Below are 24,775 nucleotides of genomic sequence, written 5' to 3'. Positions count from 1 at the left end.
GGGACAGGCAGGGGGGATTTGGGGTCTTATCCCAAGGAACAGGGCCGGGAGGAGAGGGAACAGCCTCAGGGTGGGCAGCAGGAATTTCCCCATGGAAAGGGTGGGCAGGGACTGGAGCTGGCCGGGGAAATTTGGATCCCCATCCCTGGAGGTGTCCAAGGAAGGGCTGGAGGTGACACTCGGTGCTCTGGTGACAAGGTGGGCACTGGGCACAGCTTGGACTCCAACGATCCTGGAGGGTTTTTCCAACGTTAATGATTCTGGAGTTCTAATGGAGGAGCGGGATGGGCACAGAGGGAAATTGGGGCTGCCTCAGGAGCAGCAGTGCAGGAGGTGCTGGCACTGCTCCCACACTCGCTGGGCACACTCAGGTGCCCCCAGCCCCTGCAGGGCCGTGTCACAGCACAAGGGACAGGGTGTTCTCCTTCCAGTTTGTTTTCTGAAAGGTTTAAATTTAGCAGCACAGTCCCCACCCTCAGGGTCAACAGCTCTGACCCGCTGGGATCCGATCTGGCGTCGTTTGTGTTTGCTGGGAGGATGGAGCTCTCCAGCAGCTCATAAATAGAATTAAATCAGAAAACAGAATATCCCAGGCTGGGAGGGAACCACAGGGACCATCCAGCTCAGCACAGACACCCCAACATCCCCCCCGGGCATCCCTGGAGCAGAGTCCAAACTCTCCTGGAGCTCTGTGGGGCTGTGCCCATTCCTCTGGGGGAGGGAAGAACCTTTCCTTGGTATCAACCTAAGCCTCTGTGACAGAGCTCCAGCCATTCCCTGGGGTCTCTGTGAGCAGGGATTGGAGCTGCCTCTCTGCTTTCAGACCTTTCAGACCCCAGCGAGGTCTGACCTCAGCCTCCTCCTCTCCAGGCTGGACAATCTTCTTCTCTCCAGCATCCCATCCCTCCATCCTCTAAACATTTCTCTCCCTGGTCCCTTTCTGCACTGGCAGATCCCAGTCGCTGTCGTCTGGAGAGCAGAGAAGGAAGACAGCAACTCTGCTTCCTCTCAGAAAACAGAAGGAATGATTTATTGTACAAGTGCACACAGTTTATCGACCACTGAACCACGAACGGGACCAGCTCAATGGTCCAAGGAGGGCAGCACCTCTTGCAAACAGCTTTTACCAAAATATCACATCTCACACACACTGCCTGTGTTCACACCACCAGGTGTAACTTTGTTATTAATTCTTTCCTTTCTGTTTTCCTTCCAGCAGCCTGGGGAAGCTCACATCGCTGTTTTCCCGACTCCAATATCCACAACCTGCACCATGAGCTGGGGCTCCTCGGCAGGACCAGTCCCAGCCCTGACCATTCTCCTGAGCTGCCTTTTCTCAGGAACACTCACCCAGACCCCAGGGCCCTTCCAGGACAGCACCGTGGCCCTGGAGCTGCCGGGCCAGGAGCATCCCCACAGCCTGGTTCAGCCTGGCTTCCTCCAGGGCGTGCCAGTGTCCAACGTGTCCGAGGTGTCCCCCTCGGAGCCGCCCCTGCTGCCCGTGTGTGCCCGGCCCGCCGACATCCGCCACGCCTTCAAATACATCAACACCATCGTGTCCTGCTCCATCTTCGTGGTGGGCATCATCGGAAACTCCACGCTGCTGCGCATCATCTACAAGAACAAGTGCATGAGGAACGGCCCCAACGTGCTCATCGCCAGCCTGGCCCTGGGGGACCTGCTCTACATCCTCATCGCCCTGCCCATCAACGTCTACAAGGTGGGCACGGCCGGCCTGGGGCTGCTCACACCTGGGAGGGGCTCCTGGGTGAGCTGGGGTTGTCCCTGGATTCCTGCAGGTGCCCCAGGCCAGCTTGGATGGTGCTGAGTTGGTTTTCGTTACAGAGCCGGGCAGTTATCAGTTGGTATAAAGTTGTTTATTGCAAAGGCACATCAGTCTCCAAAGACAAAGAATCACAAGCGTTAAAGTCCTTGCTAAAAGTTTTTGGCATAGAGTTTGAAATAGAAGCAAAGTCCCAAGTAGAAGTGGGAGCTGCTCCTGTTGAGGTCCCAGCAGGGCTGATGTTGTTGCAGCAGCTCCTCTCTTCTTCTGGGTGACGATGATGGCGGTGAGGAGAGGAGAAAAGAGAGAGCAGGAGCAAGAGCAAATTTTTCTTCAGAGATTCTTATACACAAATTACCCAACAAGCTAAAAGCACAAACTCGAACCATTAGTTCTTAACCTGTTAAAATTCTAGTTTTTTAGCACGCCAGGTTACATATAAACTACACATATGGTCTATCTTGTTCTGTCTAATCGTAAGCAATATTCTTACTAGGTTTTTATTATGTCTAAAACTATGTTTTGGAGCTTTCAAGGAGAATTGTTTTTTAAGACTTGTTTTCTACACTGATGTCTAGGGCTTTTGCTCTTTAAGGCACTTGAAACATACTCTTACTTATTTAAACTTACTTATCTAAAACTTAAACTTACACCTCTATTTCATTTCTGTGGGACTTAATATATTGTAATTTCTCTAAAAGCTTTCATTCAAACCCTGCATTTTGATCTCTCCCTGAGGAACTCAGAGAGGCCTCTGTTCTTCAGACTCCAACAGGATGGGTCTTGGAGCAGTTTGGGACAGTGGGAGGTGTCCCTGCCACTGGCAGGGTGGCAGAGGTGGCCCTGGATGGGCTTTAAGGTCTCTTCCAACCCAAACCATTCCATGATTCCACAGTTGTAGGATTCTGTCCTGCCCCAGTGCTGGATGGGCTTTGAGGTCCCTCTGGAACCCTTCTGGGGTTCCCTGCTTTGTGTGGAGGAAAGAGCTGGAAGGGGTGGCTGGTTCTGGGGTGGCCTCAGGGCTCAGGGGGGCAGAGGGGCTGTGAATTCTCCTCGTTCTCCTCTGGAATGAGCGGCCTGGATTTCTCCAGCCTTCGGGACCCCTTGTCCCCACCTCTGCCTGTCCCAACTGCCAGGAGAGGGAGTGTGCTCAGGGGTCAGAGCTGCAAAAGGCTCTGGAGCAGTCCAGGCGGGATTTTGGCTGTGTCAGAGCACGACTCTCATTGTCCCTCTGAAAACATCCCAGAGCAGCCCAGTGTGGAGTTTAGGACTCAGATCCACCCAGAACCCCCCAGGCTCTGCAGGCAGGACCTGGTGTCTGGACCATCCTTTGTTTGTGCCCAGCCCAGTTCCCCAGTGCCAACAAACCACGGGAAAGCGCCCAGGGCACATTCCCAGGGGTGGGAAGCTCCGAGAGCTCTCCCCGCTCTGGGAAGAGCTGTGGGGAGCCCAGAGGAGCTGGAAGAACATTCCCAAAGCAGCCTGGTAACCTGTGGGTCCTCCCCAGCTCCTGGCCAAGGACTGGCCCTTCGGAGTGCAGGTCTGCAAGCTGGTGCCCTTCATCCAGAAAGCCTCCGTGGGCATCACGGTGCTCAGCCTGTGTGCCCTCAGCATCGACAGGTGAGACACAGCAGCCACACCTGCCCTGCCCAGCCCGGCCCTGGCACCACGGGCTGAGCCAGGAGCTCGTTCCCAGGCCAGGGCCAGGATGGGGACAGGCTGCTCTCGTGTGGAGCTGGAATTCCAGAGCTGGAATCCAGCAGGGAAAGGCCAAGGGGAGGATCGTGGTATGGGTTGGTGGGGTGGTGAGGAAGGGTGGCCGAGGACAGCCCCCATCCCTGTATCCCATCCCTGTATCCCATCCCATCCCATCCCATCCCTGTATCCCATCCCATCCCATCCCTGTATCCCATCCCTGTATCCCATCCATCCACTGAGCCCCTGTTTCCCATTCCCACTCTTGAGGAGGCTCAGGAAGGTGTGAGGGAAGGGACCTTTGGGGACAATTCCACTCTGCCCCTTCTCCTGCCCTGCTGGCTGTTTGTCTCAGTGCCACTGCTCCTGTGCCCCCACGCCGGGCAGGTACCGAGCAGTGGCGTCCTGGAGCCGGATCCAGGGCATTGGGATCCCCATGTGGAAGGCTGTGGAGGTGCTGCTCATCTGGGCCGTGGCCGTGGTGCTGGCAGTGCCCGAGGCCATCGCCTTCGACATGGTGGAGCTGAGCTACTGGGAGCAGCACCTGTGGGTGTGCATGCTGGCCTCGGAGCAGAAATCCCGCTTCATGAGGGTACCACCCCCACCCCGACCCCAAACACAACCCCAAACCCAACCCCAAACACAATCCCGACCCCAAACACAACCCCAACCCCAATCCCGACCCCAATCCCGACCCCAAACACAACCCCGACCCCAAACACAACCCCAACCCCAAACCCAACCCTAAACCCAATCCCAAACACAACCCCAAACCCAATCCCAAACCCAATCCCGCTTCATGAGGGTACCACCCCAACCCCGACCCCAAACCCATACACAATCCCACCCCCAAACACAACCCCAACCCCAATCCCGACCCCAAACACAACCCCAGCCCCAAACACAACCCCAAACCCAAACCCAATCCCGCTTCATGAGGGTACCACCCCAATCCCGACCCCAAACACAACCCCAACCCCAAACCCAAACCTAATCCCACTTCATGAGGGTACCACCCCCACCCTGACCCCAAACCCAACCCCAAACCCAACCCCAAACCCAATCCCAATCCCAATCCCAAACCCAATCCTGCTTCATGAGGGTACCACCCCCACCCCAACCCCAAACACAATCCCAACCCCAAACCCGACCCCAACCCCAATCCTGCTTCATGAGGGTACCAACCCTAATCCCAATCCCAACCCCACCCCCTCCAGCAGGGTCCGTGGTCACCCCCAGTTGTCCCTCCTGCCTGTCCCCGTTCCCAGCCTCTCTCTGTCCCTTTTCCCCGCAGTTCTATCGGGATGTGAAGGACTGGTGGCTTTTTGGGTTCTATTTCTGCCTGCCCTTGGTGTGCACGGGCATCTTCTACACCCTCATGTCCTGCGAGATGCTGAGCAAGAGGAACGGGATGAGGATCGCCCTCAACGACCACATGAAACGGGTGAGGGACCCAGGGAGGGATTTTGGGCTTCCCAAAAGGGGGGGGTGCAGCTGGAGGGGGACACCCTGTCCCTGTGCAGGGCCGGGTGAGCTGGCAAAGCCTCACAGTGGATCTTGGCATGCTGGTGCAGGGAAAAGAGCCTAAACCTCCAAAACCTCCAAAATCTCCAGCCTTGGGGATGACCCCAAAGCCTTGTGGCCACATCCCGGCCTCATTAAAGCTCTCCTGGTCATTTATCCCAGCCCACACCACTCTGGATGTGCCAAATCCCAGACAAAGGGTGCAGGGAAGGGTTCCCTGTCCCCTCCCACACTTTGGGAACAGTTCCCTGAGGAGCTCCAGATGGTTGTGACCAAAATTTGTGACTAAAAGTGAGAGGGGTGGATGGAGGAGGTGTCCAGGGAATAGCTGGGACAGAGACAGAGACAGAAGAGCCCCAGGAGCTCTGGGGAGGGGCCTGGGGATGGAGGGGTTGTCCCAGGGATCACCATCCCACCAAAGCCCCCAGGAGAGGGTGGGGACAGGTGTGCCCCACCTGGAGCTGCTGCTGCCCTGCACCTTCTGCAGCTTCCAGGAGCTGGTGGAACATATCCCTGCCCACCTAAATCCCCTTCCAACCCAAACCATTGCACGATTGCACGGCCTGGGAGCTGCTCCCCAGTGCTCACCCTGCCCCTGGCCCTGTGTGGCAGCGCAGGGAGGTGGCCAAGACCGTGTTCTGCCTGGTGGTGATCTTCGCTCTCTGCTGGCTGCCCCTGCACCTCAGCCGCATCCTCAAGAAAACCATCTACGACCAGACCGACCCCAACCGCTGTGAGCTGCTCAGGTAGGGCCCCCCAGCAGGTGACACCAGCCCAGGAGCCCCACCGGGACCAGTGCTGGCCCTGCTGGGCTTGCAGCAGGCTGGGGGAGTTGCCTTTCCCCTCCTGCTTTCAGTAATTCCTGGTGCGGTGGCACCGCCCTCCTGATGGGCACAGGGAGGGCATGGGAAGGGTTAAATTGAATTTGGGGATGTCTCTGGGAAGATGAGGTGTCCTGGGTGCGGGAATATTCCCAGCAGGGCTGAGGGTTCTTCACGTTCTGCCTCCCTCCCCTTCTACCCATCAAAATCCAAAAGTCAAAAAAGTCAAAAAGTCCAAGTTAAAATGCAGCCCAGGCCAGGGGCTGCTGCTGAGCTGGGGTTTGGGAATGTCAGGAGCACCAGGAGAAACCAGAGCTCGTGTCCTTGGCTCCTCAGGGAATGCTCCTTGCAGGGAAAAGTGACTCTTAGGGGAGGATGGATTTGTGCTCAGCTCTGTTATCACTCACTGCTCCTCCATGGAAGCGGGATCCCAGGCCAGGCAGTTTGGAAATTCCCACATCTGACACATCTGTTCTCTCCCTTCCCACCTCAGTTTCCTGCTGGTGATGGATTATTTTGGGATCAACATGGCCTCCCTCAACTCCTGCATCAACCCCGTGGCTCTGTACTTTGTCAGCCGGAAATTCAAGAACTGCTTCCAGGTAGGAATGAGCTGATCTTATTCCTCATCCCAAATTACCCCCAATTATTATCATCCATAATTATCCAAATCGTTATTATGCCAGAGCTTTTGCTAGAGCAGGATTTAGGACAAGCCAAAAATTCCCTGTCACCCTGGGATAGGAACATCCCCACAAACCATCAGACCAGGGGCTGGGGCTGCTCCAAACTTTGAACCCAAGATTTGGGAGATAATTTTCAGGAGTAGTGAAGCCCTGAAGAAGGAAGGGAAGGAGATTGGGATGGGATAATGGGATGGGATAATGGGATGGGATAATGGGATGGGAGTTGAGCCCAGCTAAGCATTTTCTGCCCCCTAATGACGACAACACACAATTACAAAAAATGCCCCAAATTTCATATTTCAGGATCCTCATTTCCCACCCTCTCCAGCCCTATCCTGGAAAACCCTCTCCCAGCAGAGCCCAGCCTGGCACTGTGCAGGGACACCTGCTGGCACAAATATGGGAATATTTCCTCCTTTTTCCACATCCCACACGTGTGACCTCTCCCCTTTTGTGTCCCCCCCCAGTCCTGCCTGTGCTGCTGGTGCCAGAGGCCGGCCCTGAGCATCACCCCCACGGATGAGAAGGGATCTGTTGGGAAGTGGAAAGCCACGGGGCAGGAGCTGGGGCTGGACAGGAGCAGCTCCCGCCTGAGCAACAAGTACAGCTCATCCTAAGGGCCTGAGCCTGCCCAGGACGAGGCCCAAGGACAGCAGGGACCCCTCCAATCCTCTCCCAGGCTCTTCCTGGCTGGGCCTGAATCAGCTTTGCCCTCGTGTCCAACCCAGCTGGAAGGAGCTGGAGCATTGCCCAGGGACCAGCCCCAAACCCAGCCCCTGACCCCAGGTCACCTCTGCAGGAGAGAGGGAAGGGGATTCACATCCTCACAGGATTCTTCATTTCCTGGCAGGAAAACCAAGGGATTTGTGACCATTTGCCTGGGGGTGGTGGAACGTGGGAAGCGTGTGGGAAGGGAAGGAAGGTTGGGGTGCTCACTCTGGGATGGATGTGGGGTGAGGAGCAGAGGGAGAGAGACACAATTCCCAGCTGGGAAAGCCAAGCCAAGCTTGGAGAAATCCCTGTGGGGGACAGAGATGTCCTTGTGGTGGTGTGGAGGTGGGAAAGGCAGTGGGGAAGGTCCAGCCTCAGTTGGAAGAGCCAGTAGAACCAACTAAAATATGGAAAAGGCATCTCTCTGATTGATTATTGGCAATCATTCATCCCCCAGGTGATTTCCCAGCATTTTTCAAGGCCAGGTTGGACAGGAGCACCCTGGGATAGCGGAAGGAGTCCCTGCCCATGGCAGGAGGGGGAGTGAAGGTCCCTCCCAACCCAAACCAGTCTGGGATGGCAATCCATGTGATTCCATGTGACTCTGAATCCATGTGATTCCATCCTAACATTCCTGCCAAAACTGGCAGGAGAGCTCCATGGAAAAGTTGTATTTACCAGGTTTTTGATGACTTTTTGTTGGTTTTCCCACATCTCTCTTTTCCCTCTCTCTCTTTTCCTTCTTTCCCCTTTCTACCTCGTCATGGAAAAAATGGAGAGAGGAAAAGGGGAGATGAGACCTGCAATTAAAATATTCTCCAGGTGTTGGGGTGGATTTTTTTAGCTTAACTTTCACTGAAATGTAAAAGTTTTACAAATAAATCATGAAGACAAATGGGTTTCAAGGAAAACAGAGACTGAGGAAGATCAAGACCAGCCCATTTTCCATAAATTTCCCAATCTGTGGAGCAATCTGTGTCCCTCCAACCCTGTGCTGAGCAGGACACAGCATCAGCTCTGCAGCATCTAAATTAATAAACTTTATTATACAAGAAAATACATTTTGCAACAAAGTCATAAAAAAAAAACAACAACAAAAAAACACTTGTTTGGACACAAGGAATACAACACAGAGGTTACACATCCATGGGCATCCATGCCATTCCCAAAGGCTACTGCATCTCCTCCTCCTTCTGTGCCCTGAACTCCTTCATGCTCCTCTGAAACAAACACAAATGTCACCAACGTTGTCCCTGGGGCAGCACAGAGCCACCTCCCTGCTGTGCTGGGCCTCTCTGCCTGGAGCTGGGAAGCTCAGGAAGAGCCAAAAAAATCTCCCAGGTTTTCCTGCCAAAGGTGTCCCCAACACCAGGCTCAGCTTCCCCCTCTGGGATCAAGGGACAGAACTCTCCAGGAATGGCCCAAGGGACAGAAATGACCCTGAGCTCCCCATGAATGGCCCAAGGGACAGAAATGACCCTGAGCTCCCCAGGAATGTCTCACCTCAAAGGTGTTGAGCACGTGTTGGCAAACACCCATCAGGTCATTCAGCCCTTTCCTGAATGGCTCCACAGCAGGAAGGGCTCCTTTGGGAAAGGATGGGAAAAGATGGATTAGGGACACAAGAGGTGCTTCCCAAGGGCAGCCCTCACCTCCCCAGCCCCACAGCTCAGGGTGCCAGGGCAGCCCAGGTGCCTGGAGCCAGGGATGTGCTTCCCACTGCAGCAGGAGCAGAATTTTGGGAGCAGCCTGTGAGGTTCAGCACTGCAGAACCTGGCAGAGGGCAGAGGCTGTTCTTTATTTAGCAGACTCCTGGTGGGAAGCTGCCATGAGCAGGGAGAATTCCATGAGAACAGGGCCCCAGACACGGAGGGACAGCCCCAGCCTCACCTCTGGTCTGGATCCTGAAGTTGATCTTGCTTTCTGAGGGGTGTGTGATGCAGTAGCCACAGAACTCCACGTCAGGGCTGCAGGAGGGCAGAGAGGAGAGGGAGCAGTGAAACCCAGGGAATCCACAGCAAATCCCAGGGAAGGAAGAGGTTCAGGGCAGCCCTGACCTGCCGGGGCTCTGGATGTTTCTGGAATCTCAGGGGAGGGATGTGCTGAGGGGAACCCCCCCGTGTGACCCTGTTCCCTCACAGCCATCTCTCCCTGAGCTGAGCTGGAGCTCTGCAGGGACACAGCCAGAGCAGTGCCAGCTCTGCACATCCAAACACAGCATCCTGCATGCTTGGAATTCTCCCTGCAGCCAAACCTGCTGCTGCTCAGGCTGAGTGCTCCAGGGCACTGCAGGAGTTCCCAAAATGTTGAAGGGCCTCTCCCTCCAGCTGAGCCGAGTGCTGGAGCTTTGGCCCCCAGATTTTTTGGTGTTGTCACGGTGATTTATCTTCAAGCCCATCCAGTGCCACCCCTGCCATGGCAGGGACACCTCCCACTATCCCAGGCTGCTCCAAACCCCATCCAGCCTGGCCTGGGACAGTTCCAGGGATGGGGAATCCACAGCTTCTCTGGAGAGTCCCGGACCCAGTTACTCCTCCAGCAGTTCAGGAGGGACTGAAAGCCCTGGGCCGAGCTTAACTTGGGCTCCTGGGCAGGGGAGGCTGAGGGGGAGGCTCAGGAGAGGCTGCTCAGGCCCTTTAAGGGCTGCTGGTGCTCTCAGCACAAGGAAAAGGAGGAGCAGCAGGTGGGAGCAGGGCTGTGCACAGAGGGAATTCGGGATGGCTCTGCCTCATCCCAGCCACAGCTGACTGTGGATGAGGAAGGAGGAGGCCAGAGCAGGGCAGAAGAGTTCCTCAGAGGCCACACTCACTTCTTCATGACCATGTAGCGCAGGGAGTTGCCCAGGGTGTGATCCTCGTCGTGCAGCACGAAGGTGACACAGTCCCCATCTGTCCCATCGGCCTGGATCTGTCCCCAGGGGGAGGAGAGCAGCTGTGACCCCCCTGAGCTCAGGGACTGCCAGGGTTGTGGATCTCACTGGGCACCTCTGGTGCTGCTGTGGGACCACAACACCTTCAGAGAGGAGGGAAAGCTCCCAGATCTAAATCCCAGCTTTAACACAGGTTAGTCCTGACCTCCAGCACAGGATGCCAGGGTGTCCCTTGGAGCCATCCTGACACCATTTGTCCTGATGCCACCCCACCACTCGTCAGGGTACCCTAGCACTAAGCCAGGCTTGGGAATCACAGGATCATGGAAGCACGGGATCATTTAGGCTGGAAAAGCCCTCCAAGCCCTCCGAGCATCCTGCACTGCCGAGGCCACCCCGAGTGTCCCCAAGTGCCACATCCACAGGGCTTTTAAACCCCTCCAGGGACGGGCACTGCACCCCTGCCCCGGGAGCGCAAAAATGAAGGAATTTTTCCCTGATATCCCAACTAACCCTCCCCCGGCACAACGTGGGGCTGCTTTTCTCGGGAGCAGAGCCCGGCACGCTGCTCCACATCCTGTAAGGGAGCGAGAGGGAACCCCCGATCCCGATCCGGATCCTAATCCCAATCCTTTCCCCGACCCCAACCCCGATCCCGATCTTGATCCCGGTCCCGATCCCGACCCTGATCCCGATCCTTTAGCCGACCCCAACCCCGATCCCGATCTTGATCCCGATCCCGACCCCAATCTCGATTCCTTCCCCAACCCCGAGCGAGCCCCATCCCGATCCCGATCCCTTCCCCGATCCCAATCCTTTCCCCGACTTTCCCTTCCCCGATCCTTTCCCCAATCCCAATCCCCATCCCTTCCCCGACCCCGATCTCTTCCCCGCTCCCTTCCCTTCCCCGATCCTTTCCCCGATCCCATCTCCCGGTGCCCTCACGGTTTCCAGCGCGGGCCCGGTGCCGGTGCCGGCCATGGCGGTTCCGGTGCCGCCGTTCCGCTCTCCCGGCGGCCCCGCGGCCGGAAACGCGTCGGGGCCGGGCCGGGCCGGGCGGGGCCGAGCGGGGCCGGCGGGGCCCGGAGCGCCGGTGAGCGCGGGGGGCTCGGCCCGGGGGGCTCGGGGGGGGTTCGGGAGGGCCGGGCCGGGGGGGTTCGGGTGTGGGGATCCGGCCGGGCACAGCCCCGGGCACGGCCCCAGCCCCGCCGGCCAAGGGCGCTGCCGGCGGGAGGAGGCCGCGCTCGGGAACGGGGACAGGCTCGGGGTGACCGGGGATACCGGGAATGGGGACCGGGACAGGCAGCGGGGGTACCGGGGTGATGTTGCCGTGTTACGGGAGTGCTGCTGGCCCTTTACTGGGCTGTTAGCGGCGTGTTACTGGGGTGTTGTTCGTGTGTTACTGGGATGCTACTGGGGTTATATCGCTGTGTTATTGGCCTGTTATTTTTGTGTTACTGGGCTGTTACTGGTGTGTTGTTGCTGTTTTACTGAGCTGCTATTGCTGTGTTACTGGGCTGTTACTGGTGCGTTATATCACTGTGTTACTGGGCTGTTATTGCCATGTTACTGGGGTGTTACTGGGATGTTATTGATGTGTTACTGGGGTGTTATTTCCATGTTACTGGAGTGTTATATCGCTGTGTTCCTGGTGTGTTACTGGGGGTGTTAGTGGCGTGTTATTGGGATGTTACTGGAGTCTTACTGGTCTGTTACTGGGGGTGTTATTGCCACATTACTGGGATGTTTTTAGTGTGTCCCCGGGGGTGTTACTGGGGTATTATTAGTGTGTTAGTGCTGTGTTACTGGGGTGTTACCCATGTATTGCTGCCGTGTTATTGAGGTGTTACTGGTGTGTGTGGCAGTGGATGGTGTCACAAACGTAGCACTGCATGGCTTAATTGGTTAATTAACTAATTAGGGTAGGGGGTGTGGGGAGGCTGGAGGGGGTCAGGCTCTGCTCCCAGGGAAGGATGTGGCTGTGCCAGGGAGGTTGGGGGGAGATTGGGAACATTCTGACCTGGACAGGAGTGTCCAGCCCATGGAGTGCCCATTCCTGGAGGGATTTAAAAGCCCTGTGGATGTGGCACTTGGGGACACGGGTTGGGGTGGCCTTGGCAGTGCTGGGGAATGGTTGAACTCGGTGGTCTTGTGGGGCTTTTCCAACCCGAACAATTCCCTGATTCTGTGCTTTGGGATGCTCGTGTTCCCTTACTCAGTCATGATCCTGTCGTGTGTCCTTACCCCTCTCCAAACCCTGCAGTGCTGCTTCCAGGAAAGGTGATGGGGCTGGAGGAGCACGGGAATTAATTTCTTTGTTGATTTGTTTCCCTAGTGATGCAGTGGGAGAACCTGGAGTAAATTGTGTGCAGAAGGGAAACTGACCTTGGGATAAGTTGGAGCACAAATGTCACAATTCTCAGGCTCAAAATGAACAGGAGAGCCCCAGGGCTTCAGCGTGGAATATTCTGTAATGAAATAAAGATTTTTCCAGCTGCCCAGCAGAGGTTAAAGGGAAGCCAGGGCTGCTTTCTGCTGAGCTCACCCTCCTCAAACGATCTCTTTATTGCAGCACTTTGCAACTGGCTGAGTTGCAACACCTCCCCTTGTTCTGTGCTTAAAAAGCAGCGTGGTGCCCTTTGCTTTCTGTAAGAGGATTTCTGGAAGTGCAGGCATTTCCATGGCTCACTGGCACTGAGCTGGGAATCTTCTGGGCCAGGAAATCATCCTTTGAAACATCATGCTGAGCCTGTGTTTTTGATTTTCCTGAAGAAGCTTTTTCTGTGCCTTTTTTCCATGCCCTGGTATTGGGAAGGAATTCCTCCCTGTGAGGATGGGCAGGCCCTGGCACAGGGGGCCCAGAGAAGCTGTGGATGCTCCTGGAAATGTCCAAGGCCAGGTTGGACAGGACTGGGAGCAGCCTGGGACAGTGGGAGGTGTCCCTGCCATGGCAGGGGTGGCACTGGGTGAGCTTTGAGGTCCCTCTAACCCAAACCCTGCTGTGTTTGTAGCATCCTCCAGCAGCTCGTGCATCCTGCAGTGTCTTTCTGGAAGGTTTGATCGTGGCTGCATCCAGCTGTGAGATATTGTAAGTTTAGGTTTAGTTTAGAAGAAAGCTCTGCAGGAAGGGTTGATTTAAAGGGATTTCATTCCTGTAAGGGCTGAGGGAGGACGTTGTGGAGCAGTTTAACAGATTTGTGTTACTACCAGGAGTAGCTGGTACGGGGCTGCTCAGGGAGGAAAATGTTCCTTGTTAATCTCTTTTATTTCATTTAACCCCTTCTGCTCAAAGCTGGGGCTGAGCACAGGCTCCTGTACCCTGAGTACTGCAAGGGCCAGGGATCTGGGGAGTCAGGGCTGTGAACTCAGGGAGTTTTGGGCTGGATTTGGGGAGATGAGGACTGTGAATCCTGGCAGGTGAGAGCCATGAGCTCAGGGAATGGAATTGAGCACACTGCTGCTGGCCTGGTGTCACCTCAGGGCTGGGAGTTCCACCAGTACCCGATGTTAAATGGAGAGAAATGTGCAGGAATTGTCTAAACCACTTCACACTCCTCACTTTGGGGCTGCATTTGTTCTGCTCAGGGGACTGAGGTGTCTGTGGGCTCTGTGCCCTGAATTCCTGCAGGACAGGGATGTGTTTGCTGCTCCTTTCTCTGGCTCCTGGGTGGCTGCAGGAGCAGACAGTGGATTCCTGGTGCTGGACACTCCCCTGATTGCTCCAGAGGATGGCTGTGATTCCAGCTTCAGGGGTGGCTGTGATTCCAGGTTTAGGGGTGGCTGTGATTCCAGGTTTAGGGGTGGCTGTGGTTCCAGGTTTAGGGTGGCTGTGGTTCCAGGTTTAGGGGTGGCTGTGGTTCCAGGTTTAGGGGTGGCTGTGATTCCAGGTTCAGGGGTGGCTGTGGTTCCAGGTTTAGGGTGGCTGTGGTTCCAGGTTTAGGGGTGGCTGTGATTCCAGGTTCAGGGGTGGCTGTGGTTCCAGGTTTAGGGTGGCTGTGGTTCCAGGTTTAGGGGTGGCTGTGGTTCCAGGTTTAGGGGTGGCTGTGGTTCCAGGTTTAGGGGTGGCTGTGATTCCAGGTTTAGGGGTGGCTGTGATTCCAGGCTGAGCCCAGCTGTTGCTCCACAGGCCTGGGGCAGCCCTGGGCTGGCCACAGCCTTTGTGCCCATTGGCTCTGGAGGGACAGGAGGGTGCAGTGAGTTCCCTGGGCTTAGTGAGCTCACAGTGCATTTAAGACAGGAGCATTTCAACCTGAAAATGAGCCAAAGTGGAGATTACTCAGAGCTGAAACTTAAAGGAATAAGCAATTCCTTGGAAGCTTCCTGCAGGAGCCAGCAGCTCCATTGGAAGAGCAGCCAAACCAGACCCAACAAATTTCTGAGCATGAAAGAAAATTCAGCCTTGTCTAAGTCACATTGAATGCTGCTCACAGCAGAGGGAAGGGCAGAGCAGCTGTGGCTGCCCCTGGATCCCTGGAAGTGTCCAAGGCCATCTTGGATGGGGTTTGGAGCAGCCTGGGACAGTGGGAAGTGTCCCTGCCACGGGGATGGTCTTGATGTCCCTTCCAACCCCAACCATTCCACGGTTCTGTCCCCTTGGCACTGCTCCCAGGTGGTTGTGTGGAGTCTGTCCTGTGAATAAATCCATGACTTTATCCTTCCTCCCTCCCATGCTGGGCTCAGACCTGTGGGAGGTTTGGAGATGTGGCCAGTGCTGGCCAGGCCTGGATCTGTGGAGCTCAGCCTGGCCAGGAGAGCCCTGCTGGGGTGGTGCTTGGATCTCCTTTCACAGCCTTGTTAATCCAGGAGCGATCCCTAAATATCACCAGGGGGATGGAAAAGCTGGATCCAGCAGCTCAGCACCCACTCCTGCTCTGTGGCTGCTCCCAGAGAGTTCTCCTGGGGGATTTGGGATAGGTCTGGGATCTTGCCACATCTGCCTAGGCACAGAACAGAGCAGGTAATAAGCAGGGCCTAAATGCAAAGTGAAAAATGAGATTTTGGGGTTTTGCAGGCTCCTAAGCCCTTCCTAAGCAGAAAAGAGGCTTAGGGATGGCAGGATGAGCAGGGCAGCTGTCCCAGCTGGGCTCTGCCATGTGCCAGATCTGGCTCAGGCCCCACATTAATGTGCTGATACTTGAGCTGATTGAGAGTGTCCCTTTCTGTGGCAGCAGGGATGGTTTTCCAGCCCTGGAGACTTGGGGAATCCCACAGGGGTTTGGGTTGGAAGGGAGCTTAAAGCTCATCCAGTCCCAGCTCCTGTCACCTTCTGCTGTCCCAGGTGGCTCCAAGCCTCACCTTGGACACTTCCAGGGATTCAGGGACAGCCACAGCTGCCCTGGGCTCAGCTTTGCCACCCTCACAGGGCACAGGGGTGACAAAAGCCCTTTTTTAATGTTGGGTTTTGTGTTGCTGGGGGCAGAACCTCGAAGGGGAAGTGAGAGAACTTTGTGGTGTGGTGTCCTGGCTGTGTCCTGGTCCCTGTGCCAGCTGCTGATGTCCCCCCTGTTGTGTCCCCAAGCAGGGGAGCAGCCATGGCCATCCTGTTTGCTGTGGTGGCGAGGGGCACCACCATCCTGGCCAAGCATGCCTGGTGTGGAGGGAACTTCCTGGAGGTGACTGAGCAGATCCTGGCCAAAATCCCATCTGAGAACAACAAACTCACCTATTCCCATGGCAGGTGAGTAACCCCTCTCCTGGGCTCTGGGGGGAATTGTGGGCATGCATGAGGACAGGAAGGAGCTGGGAGTTTTAGGGGGTTTTTTTTGTGATTCTGTATTTTTTTCCCATCCAAATTCCTGTTTGATGGAGCTCAGCAGCTCCTGCTGTCCCCCAGAACTTTGCAGCACACCCAGGATTTGAGTTCAGCTCCAGCAGCAGCACAAGGCAGCTGACACAAAATCAGGTTTTCCATTTTTATACAATTCCAAAGTGAGCTGGAGGGTTCCTTCCAACTGTGGAATCTTTGGAGTTTGGCTTCTGGAAGCTTCCCCTGGGTTTTTTTTGGGGCTTGAACCTTTTTAGGTAAAACTGTCACCCTTCTTGGGCTGCCTGTGGGGCTTTGAGACAAGCTGTGCTCACGTGGAGTCATCCTGGGCTGCCCCAAATGCAGTCTGCAGGACACACAGAGCTTTTTCCCAGGATTTTTCCAGCCCTCTGAAAAGCCCTTGGTCAGTGTTGGTAGAGCAGGGAGCTGAAGCTTCATCACCTGCACGTGGGAAGTGCAGTGGGAACAAACTAAAACAACCATGGGAATCCCAAATTTAGAGGTGTTGGAGCCCATTCCAGCTCTTTTTTGGGAATTGGCAGCATGGCTGGGTCCTCTCTGGTGCCCAGGCTGTTGTGTCAGAGCTGTTCTGAGGATGCAGGAGATGAGAACTGGGCTGGGCTTCCCAAATCCTCCAGTGCCTGCTCTGAAGTCTGACACACCTCGGGTGCTGCAGCTCTTCCCTCCTGCTGGAATTTTAAGGATAAATTTTGATATTTTAAGTTAATCCTTTAAGTGAAAGGAATTTCTTGAGTGCTGCTCAACCACCTGAAAAGTTTGAGGGGTGCTGTGGTGCATTTTTGGAGGTAGCTGGGCAGGATGTGGGAGCTCTGAAGCTCCATGAGCACTTGGAATTGTTCCTCCTGTCCAGTTCCTCCCAGGGATCCTGTGCCTCCCAACCTAAACTCCCTGGATTCTGTCCAAGATTGTTTCTCCCATTCTGAAACAGGAAATACTTGAGTTTCTTTAAATTTTGAACTCCTGAAATTCTTTTAATGAGTTATTTTTGTTTTTGAAGAACTTCTGTGTCTCCTGCATAAATCTCCAAGGAAAATGAGGAATTCTTGGGTTTCTCTCTCTCTGCTGCTGGGATCCTTCTTGGACTCTCTGAGGGTGGTGCCAGACAAGTTTCACCTCACTCCTTCCAGGAGAGTTGTGGATGTGCAAGGATTTTTGAATTTTTTTTATGGGAGCAGAGAGCTGTGCCCCAGCCTCACTTCCCTGGAGATTTCCCTGGGACATACTTACCTGTGCCAGCTCCCTAGAATAACTGGCATTTTCTCTTGCCAGCCCCCAAAGGCAGCGGTGGCTTCTGGAAAAAATGAAATTCTGGAAAAGTGGCAGCTCCCAATGATGTTTTGTTTCTTCCTTTCAATCCCTGCAGTTACCTGTTCCATTACATCTGCCAGGACAGGATCATCTACCTGTGCATCACAGATGATGTGAGTACTGGGGACACACCTACAGCCCAGGGAAATCTGGGAATTTGGGCTTCCACGTAGTATTTATTAATGAGGGCTGCCCTGAGTTGCCTTTTCTCCCCCTGGAGCTTCAGTAACTTCAGTTACAGCTCTGAGCTCAGCCTGGAGCTCAGATTGGAGTTTGGGATGGTTTGGGTTGGGAGTGACCTTCCAAACCATCCCATCCCAGCCCCTGCCACGGGAGGATGTGTGGGTTGTGAGTTTTGGGGTGAAGCTGTTGGCTTTGCCCAGTTTGTGTCTCAGTGAGAGCAGTGGGTTGGTGCTGCAGAGACCATTCCAGGTGCCAGTGGCATTTCCTGCTGCTCCCAAATTCTGGAAGTGCTGAAGGAACTGCTCCCCTCAGTGCAGGAGTGTCCCAGGCAGAGCTGGGAGCTGCAGCCCCTGTCTTGGTTTGAAAGACAGATGTTTGTTAGGAAAGGCAGGAACCTCTTTTTAAAATGGAGAATGCAAACCCCCTCCCTCCAAATTATTATCATCTTGAAATTAAGGGGCTCTCAGGCAAAGCTATGGGAACAGGAATAACAGTTCTTTGCCAGGAAAATGCCAATAGCAATGCAGTATTGCAGAGAACAAACCCAGAGCAGGGGCAGAGGGAGAATCCAAGGTGCCCCCGTCAGTCAGTCAGGGTTGGTGCAGTCCCATTCCATGGTGGCTGCATCCTCCTGCAGTGACAGATGTGGTTCTGCTGGAGCAGGGCTCCTGCACAAGGTGCACTTTTCCTCCAAAGCTGCAGGGATGATGTGCAAGGCTCTGGTTTTCCTCTGGGATCCAGTGGGAAAAGGCTGCTCTGCTGTTCCAAATCTCCCCTTTGATCTGGGTAGGAAATGCTCGGCTCCTGCCCTGGCTGGAGCATCTCCCAATGGGATGATGGAATTTGATCAGCCCTGCCCTGGGACTGCATGGCCATGAACAGGAGAGATCTCCTGGAGGGAGGATGGGCTGTGGGCAAGATAAAGAACACTGCCACAGCTGGGTGAACAGCTGGAACATGAACAGCAGAGATCCCCACAGAGATCAGGATCACTGCCCTGGTGACAGAATCCAAACTTTTGGTCACATCCTGCATTGCAACCTCAGACAGCCCCCCAGCCTGGCAGGGTGGTGGTGCTGTTCCTGCTGTTGCTGTTGTTGTTCCTGCTGTTGCTGTTGTTGTTCCTGTTGCTATTCCTGTTGTTCCTGTTGTTGTTGTTCACGTTCCTGCTATTCCTGTTATTGCTGTTCCTGTTCCTGTTGCTGTTCCTGTTCCTGCTGTTGTTCCTGTTGCTGTTGCTGTTCCTGCTGTTGTTCCTGTTGCTGTTGCTGTTCCTGCTGTTGTTCCTGCTGTTGTTCCTGTTGTTGTTCCTGCTGTTGCTGTTGCCGTTGTTCACGCTGTGTGTCTGCCCTCAGGACTTTGAGCGCTCCCGAGCGTTCACGTTCCTGGCCGAGATCAGGAAGCGTTTCCAGACCACGTACGGCTCTCGGGCTCAGACAGCGCTGCCCTACGCCATGAACAGCGAGTTCTCCTCTGTGCTGGCTGCCCAGCTGGTGAGCCCCAGCCCTTCCCTGCCAGCCCAGCTCTCCCCACAACAACCTGGTGCATTTTTGTTCCTTTGGTTTTGTTTTTTTTGCCTTTGTCAGGATCGGGATCCAATGAAATCTCTTGTTTGGACTCAGATTTTTATCTGTGTTACAGTGAATTTTACAGCATTTCAAGCTAACAAAGTAAAAATGGAGATTTATCTCTCTCTCTCTCTCCAATCTGTCCAATTAAGAAATGCCACCTAAATTATTTTTACTTTTAACCCAGTAACCAACCACTTGTCACCCACAATGTGAGTTTTTTTTATCCAATCATACAAAATATCATCCAGACCCATGAAGAGGAAGGTGAAAAAAAAAAAAGAAACCTCTGCCCTAAAACTTCCATCTTGCTTTCTGTATATTGCTATACCCTAAGACCTTAAATTCTAAATTTTTCACCCTGTGGTATTACACACTTTTACTCAAACTACACACCCACAATCCCAGTTCTGTCATTCAATTTTGGGAGCCTCCTTCACAGCCTCAAGTCAAAAGCAATGTTTTCCTGGGAATCAGTGCCTGTCAACACAGAAAATCCCAAATTCTCAGTTTCCAAGGTTCCAGCAGGAATCCTCCTGGGGTGGGCTTTGTGGAGATGTCCCTTGGATTGAAGACAAGGTGTCTCAGATTTATTACACATCAGCCTCAGGGCTGTGAGATTTAGAGAAGCAAGAATTCAGCCATAGCTTAAAGTAGTCACAAATTGCCTGTTTTCCCTGGATCCTGAGGCTCCTGATTTCCCTGGATCCTGTTTTTTTGAGGCTCCTGTATTCCCTGACTCCAGGCTTTTGAGGCTCCTGTTTTTCCCTGAGTCCTGGTTTTTGAGGCTCCTGTTTTCCCTGGATCCTGTTTTTTGAGGCTCCTCTTCTCCCTCATGCCTGTTTTTTGAGGCTCCTGTTTTCCCTCTCTCCCGGGTTTTTGAAGCTCCTGTTTTCCCTGTTCTGTTGCAGAAATACCACTCAGAGAGCAAGGGCCCAGACCAGGTGGCAGAGACACAGGCCCAGATCGATGAACTCAAAGGGATCATGGTCCGGAACATAGGTACAGCTTCCCTTGGCTTGGGTTTGGGTTTGACAAGTCTGGCATCCAAAACAGAGGCTGAGATCTGGAATTGACCCAAAATTCAGTCCCAAAGTGCAGCCTGTGTGATGTGGGGCTGTTCCCAACCCGTGGTTATCCCAGGAAAGCTGGAGGCTGCAGCCACGAGCTCCTGGCTTGGGCTTGGATGTTGGGAGCAGCTTTTTGCTTTTTGGGATTTCACCTTCAGAGCTGGATTTTTGTGTCTTTTCTCCAGACCTTGTGGCACAAAGAGGAGAGAAGCTGGAGCTGCTGATTGATAAAACAGAGAATCTCGTGGATTCGGTGAGCCTGGGGGAATCCTGGCAGTGGGGAAGTTGTGTTTGTGCAGCAGGGAGGTGGGGACAGCTCCTGGGGACACTGAAAGGGACACAGGAGCGTGGAGACCTGCAGGGAATCCTCCCCAGCTGCCTCCCAGTTTGGGGAAGGTCCAGTTGCTCCCTGTGCCACAGCCAGCCCAGGGTGACACATCCCTGTCCTCATCACGGGGGCAAAAAAAACCCCTCTGGTTATCTGCAGTGATAGGAGAGATAAAATCACAATTTACTCTGCCCTGGCAGCCTGGGCTGGAGGCAGCTGGATGCAAATAAACTGCAAAATGTGCATCTGTGTGGAGTTGTTCTGATAGCAGCAGGAACTGTGTGGCTGATGTAAAATTTCAAAAGCTGAGTTGTTGCACCTAAATAATCTTTAAAGACTCTGGAGCTTCTCGGAGTGTTTCTGAGGAAGTGAAGACTGGAAAAACCCCAAATTAATATAATTCTAAAGCAGGGTTATCTAGCAAAGTGCTGTGCACTCTGGAAGCTTTTTGTCTATTCCTTTGGGAATGCCTGGCCCTGGCTCAGCACCATGGCTTGGTGCCCAGCTCCTGTGGCATCCAGGGACAGTGCCAGGAGCTCCTGTGTGGGATCCCAACATCCATGAGCTGCTTTGGAGGGGCAGCAGAGATGCCTGGAGCTCCCAGGTGTCCAAACCTCCCCCCATCCTCAGGGGGTGGCAGGGCTGAAAGCTCAGGTGGAGCTTTAGGGAAAGGGACTGGAATTCCTGCAGCAGCTGGGCTGATGGAGGAGCTGTCCCCGTGGGAAGCACAGGGAGTGAAGGGGTGGAATATCCTTCAGGGGGATGTCCCACAGCACAGGAGGGAGATCCAGGGCTGTTCCCCACCTTGGGAATGGGCTCTGAGGCAGAGCTGCAGCTCCCAGGGATGTGGTTCCTGCCTGCTGCAGCCTCGGGGAGGGTGGTTTGTAGGAAAAGCTGGCACTGCCCCATGGGATGGCTGCTTCTGGGGCAGGGCTGGGTGGGAAGGGATGCACTGAGACAGCCTGGGCTGTTTGGGGTCATTTGGTGCCCAAATCCTGTTGAGATGTACAGAGAGGATATTTGGGATGGGACAACCACATCCCAAATATTTCCATAGCAGGTTACCCAGAGCAGCTGTGGATCCCTGGCAGTGCCCAAGGCCAGGTTGGACATGGGGATTGGAGCAGCCTGGGACAGTGGGAGGTGTCCCTGCCATGGCAGGGCTGGCACTGGATGGGATTTAGGTCCCTTCCAACCCATCCATCCTGGGATTTCCCTTGTTTTCTCTTGCAGTCAGTCACTTTCAAAACCACCAGCAGGAACCTTGCCCGAGCCATGTGTATGAAGAACCTCAAGCTCACCATCGTCATCATCATCGTGTCCATTGTGAGTGTGGAGCCTGGAGCTGCTGTGCCAGGCTGGGAACACCAAACCCCTGGCACTGTCCTGGGCTCTGTGTGTGCCCTGGGCTCTGTGTCCTGGGCTCTGTGTGTGCCCTGTTCTGTGCCCTGGGCTCTGTGTGTGCCCAGCCCTGCCTGGCAGGGCAGAACCAGGGCACTGAGTGTCCTTGTGTGAGGAGGATGAAGGACCTGGGCAATCAGAGCTGGGGGAGCTCAGCCTGGAGAGGAGGAGGCTCAGGGGGCACCTTCTGGCTCTACAAGGCCCTGCAAGGAGGTTGTGCTGAGCAGGGGCTTGGCCTCTTCTCCCAGGCAATCAGGGGGGATTCAGGTTGGATATTTGGAAAAATTCCTTCCCTGACAGAGAGATGGAGCCCAGGGCAGTGCTGGGGTCACCATGGAGGGGTTCAGAAAACGAGAGGATGTGGAGGGATTTAATCAAAGGTTGGACTCGGTGATTGTGGAGGTTTTTTTCCAACCTTTGTGACCCTCTGAGAGGAGTTGGGAGCACCAGGAGCTGCCCCTGCTTGCCCCAGCAGCAGCTGGGGTGGCTTTTTAGCCCTCAGTCCTGGTGGCATCTCATTCTGTGACTCTGAAGTGGCTTTTTTGGGGGGGGACAGTTCCCGTCCAGCTGTAGGCACTGTGGATGGAACAGGGGCAGGGTGGGAAGCACTTTGTCACTCCCTGGGGACAGTTCCCAGCTGCAGGGAGGGATGGGAGGGTGTCACACAGGCTCTTCTGGGGTTTCCAGGTGGCTGCTGTGGCAGTCAGTGAGTGCTGGCAGTCCCTAATCGCTGTGATATTGCCATTTTCCCTGCCCAGGTGATCCTGTACATCATCCTGTCAGCCATATGTGGGGGGCTGGCCTGGCCCAGCTGTGTGCAGAAGTAGCTGCAGCTGGAGCTGCTCCCCAGGAGATGAGGCAGAGTGTGAAGAAGGAACCTCCAGAGTGACTCCTGCCTGTCACCACTGCCACCTCCACCCTCCCAGCCCTCCAGGACTTCAGACTTTCTGCCTTATCACCCGGACAGACCCAGCTGGTTGCTGCTCCTCCCCTCAAGAGTGGGCTGGGTTCATTACTTGAGAGGATTTTGGTGTTCCTTTTGCTGTCCCAATGCCACCCCTGCAGAGGGCTCTGTGCATGCTGGCCCCGTGTCCCTGTGGCTTCCCCTGGGTGGGGACAGGAGTGGCTGCAGCTCCACCTGGGCTGGAGCTGTCCCACAGAGGAGGTTTGGGGTGGGCAGAGCCAAATGAATGGGGTTTGGGTTCCCAGAGAGCCTCTCCTGCACATCTGGCCACATCTGGTGGCTGCCAGTGCTGCAGGTGTCACCCTGGTGACAAAGGGGGGGCTGGGCTTTGTGCACTCACAGGTGGAGGTGCTGCTGCAGGCAGGAGGAGGTGTGGGGTCACCTCAGCGTGTCCAATGGCTGCCTCCTCATCCTCACTTCTTCCTCACCTCCCCCGGGCTGGTGGCACAGGGGACACAGCACACGGTTCAGGATCTGCTTTCTCACAGATGATTTCTCCTGCTCTCCTTCAGAGGGTGGACTGCAATGAATAGAATTTCTAATTCTGCCACAGGCTACGGTGAATTTGGGGCCAGTGTGGCTTGCTGAGGTGCCAGGGAGCTGCTGCTTGTGCTTCTCCTGGGAGGTGTGCACTGGAACTGAGGGCACAGGAGGGTTGGAGTTGGTGGCTGGTGACTTCTCCAAGGCTCTGCCCGAGGATGAACGTTCTCCTCGGGGAGGATTTCAGACCAAACCCAAGGCTGGTAACCAAATGCAGGCTCAGGGTTGCTGTTTCTGTGCCAGCTGCACATCTCCATCCCAAGGCAGGCCTGGCTGTGGAGCTGGAGCTGCTGGGGACACTGGAGCTGGAGCTGATGGGCTCCTTTCCCAGGGAAAAAGTGGAAACACCCTTCGGGGAGGGGAAGGAATCTGCTTTTGGAAGTCGAGGGCTGGAAGGGGAGGCTTCTTTTGGTGCCTGAGCTGGAGCACGAGGTGCTGGTGGCACTGGCAGGGTGGGGACGTGGCTCTGCTGCCCTTCAGTGTGGCACCAAGCACGGAGCTTCCTCCAGGTCGAGAACTGGAGTCTCCTGTAACCAGCAGCTCCTTTGGATTTGTCTTCTGCTGGGCTGAAGTTTCACCAAGGGTGATGGATACCCACAAAGTGCCAGTGGCCGCTGGCACCTGCTTCTGTTTCTGTTGTGAATGTAAAGCTTGGAGCCCCCTCCCTGCAGCTCCTGCAGCCCCAGGTGCAGCCATGCATGTTCTAGTGCTGTTACCATGTTCATTTGGATGATTTCTTGTCTTATGTACAAATAATTTTTAAAGAAAATCCTTCCTTTCCTTCTCGAGGATGCACTGAGGCATTAGTGTAAAAAAAATCCCATGACCTTGATTTCAATAAAATTCCTGTACAGAAAGCAGAGTTTGGTGGAAAGCTTACCTTGGGAGTGCTCAGTGCTGGTGCAGAGGAAGGTTCTGGAAGCAGGGATGCTTTGGGATGAGGGAGTTGGATTTCCTCTTGGACTTGGAAAATATTGGGAGTTGTTATCTCAGTTTGAGGCAAAGCTGCATTTTCATGGTAACAGCCATGAAATGGAGAACATTGGGAGCTGAAGTGTGAGAACAGCTCAGAAAAATGCAAGGATAAAATTAAATGAACAGCTCCCAGTGGTGCTGTGCTCCCTCCTGAATTGGGACAGCCTCCTCCAGCATCAGGTTTGTATGGAAACCCCTGGGAATCCCAGCAGGATCCAACCTCAGCACCTTCCTGCTGCTCTGCTCAGCCTGGAACTGCAGCCAGCTCTGCCAGGCTGGAGAAAATGGGAACAATCCCCCCTGCCTGAGAGGCCTGAACTGGGCTGGAGCCTTCAAGCAGCTCCCATCTGACTCTCTGAGGAAGTTTCTGGTCTCTGCCTCCTGTGAAATGCCCAGGAAAGAGCAGCAGCTCTCCAGTGGTGGCACAGGAACAGGCCTGGGCTCAGCTGTCTCTTCCTGTTCCCCTGCATCCCAAGAGATCTCTGCAGTGCAGGAGCTTCCCCTGTGCTGCTTCCTGCCTCTGGATGTTTCACAAATGGGTTTTTAATTTACTGACACCCACCT

The 24,775-nt window shown here is 54.7% G+C and overlaps 3 protein-coding genes across 6 annotated transcripts; 2 read left to right on the top strand and 1 right to left on the bottom strand.

Annotated features, from left to right (window-relative positions):
• The first annotated feature begins 1,226 nt into the window (after window positions 1-1,226).
• Window positions 1,227-8,153, top strand: LOC106863414 (endothelin receptor type B-like). Its single transcript, XM_014892876.2, has 7 exons — window positions 1,227-1,720; window positions 3,291-3,403; window positions 3,866-4,070; window positions 4,773-4,922; window positions 5,615-5,748; window positions 6,317-6,425; window positions 6,977-8,153. The coding sequence occupies exons 1-7, from the start codon at window positions 1,274-1,276 to the stop codon at window positions 7,124-7,126; spliced, it is 1,308 nt and encodes a 435-aa protein (XP_014748362.2). The 5' UTR covers window positions 1,227-1,273; the 3' UTR covers window positions 7,127-8,153.
• Window positions 8,154-8,247: 94 nt separating this feature from the next.
• LOC106863416 (DNA-directed RNA polymerases I and III subunit RPAC2-like) lies at window positions 8,248-11,111 on the bottom strand. Its single transcript, XM_088173030.1, has 5 exons — window positions 11,035-11,111; window positions 10,030-10,127; window positions 9,111-9,187; window positions 8,724-8,806; window positions 8,248-8,440 (listed from the first exon to the last, which is right to left on the bottom strand). Exons 1-5 carry the CDS (start codon window positions 11,068-11,070, stop codon window positions 8,393-8,395), a joined length of 342 nt encoding a protein of 113 aa, XP_088029156.1. The 5' UTR covers window positions 11,071-11,111; the 3' UTR covers window positions 8,248-8,392.
• A 24-nt stretch (window positions 11,112-11,135) lies between these two features.
• VAMP7 (vesicle associated membrane protein 7) lies at window positions 11,136-24,093 on the top strand. Of its 4 annotated transcripts, XM_088173027.1 has the most exons (9): window positions 12,067-12,369; window positions 13,101-13,177; window positions 15,611-15,766; window positions 17,238-17,295; window positions 18,721-18,858; window positions 19,845-19,935; window positions 20,189-20,256; window positions 21,565-21,657; window positions 22,491-24,093. In XM_088173027.1, exons 1-9 carry the CDS (start codon window positions 12,220-12,222, stop codon window positions 22,557-22,559), a joined length of 900 nt encoding a protein of 299 aa, XP_088029153.1. In that variant the 5' UTR covers window positions 12,067-12,219; the 3' UTR covers window positions 22,560-24,093. The 4 variants fall into 4 exon arrangements, with proteins under 4 accessions (XP_088029155.1, XP_014748363.1, XP_088029153.1 ...); XM_088173029.1 differs by lacking the exons at window positions 12,067-12,369; window positions 13,101-13,177 and adding an exon at window positions 11,136-11,182; XM_014892877.2 differs by lacking the exons at window positions 12,067-12,369; window positions 13,101-13,177 and adding an exon at window positions 11,151-11,182 and having other exon boundaries at window positions 15,608-15,766.
• The last annotated feature ends 682 nt before the right edge of the window (window positions 24,094-24,775 follow it).

This window comes from Sturnus vulgaris, chromosome 14, assembly GCF_052056855.1.
Source record: "Sturnus vulgaris isolate bStuVul1 chromosome 14, bStuVul1.hap1, whole genome shotgun sequence".
Classification (NCBI taxonomy): Eukaryota; Metazoa; Chordata; class Aves; order Passeriformes; family Sturnidae; genus Sturnus; species Sturnus vulgaris.
The sequence above is the reverse complement of the archived record's forward strand: the minus strand, read 5'-3'. Positions and strand labels throughout refer to the sequence as shown.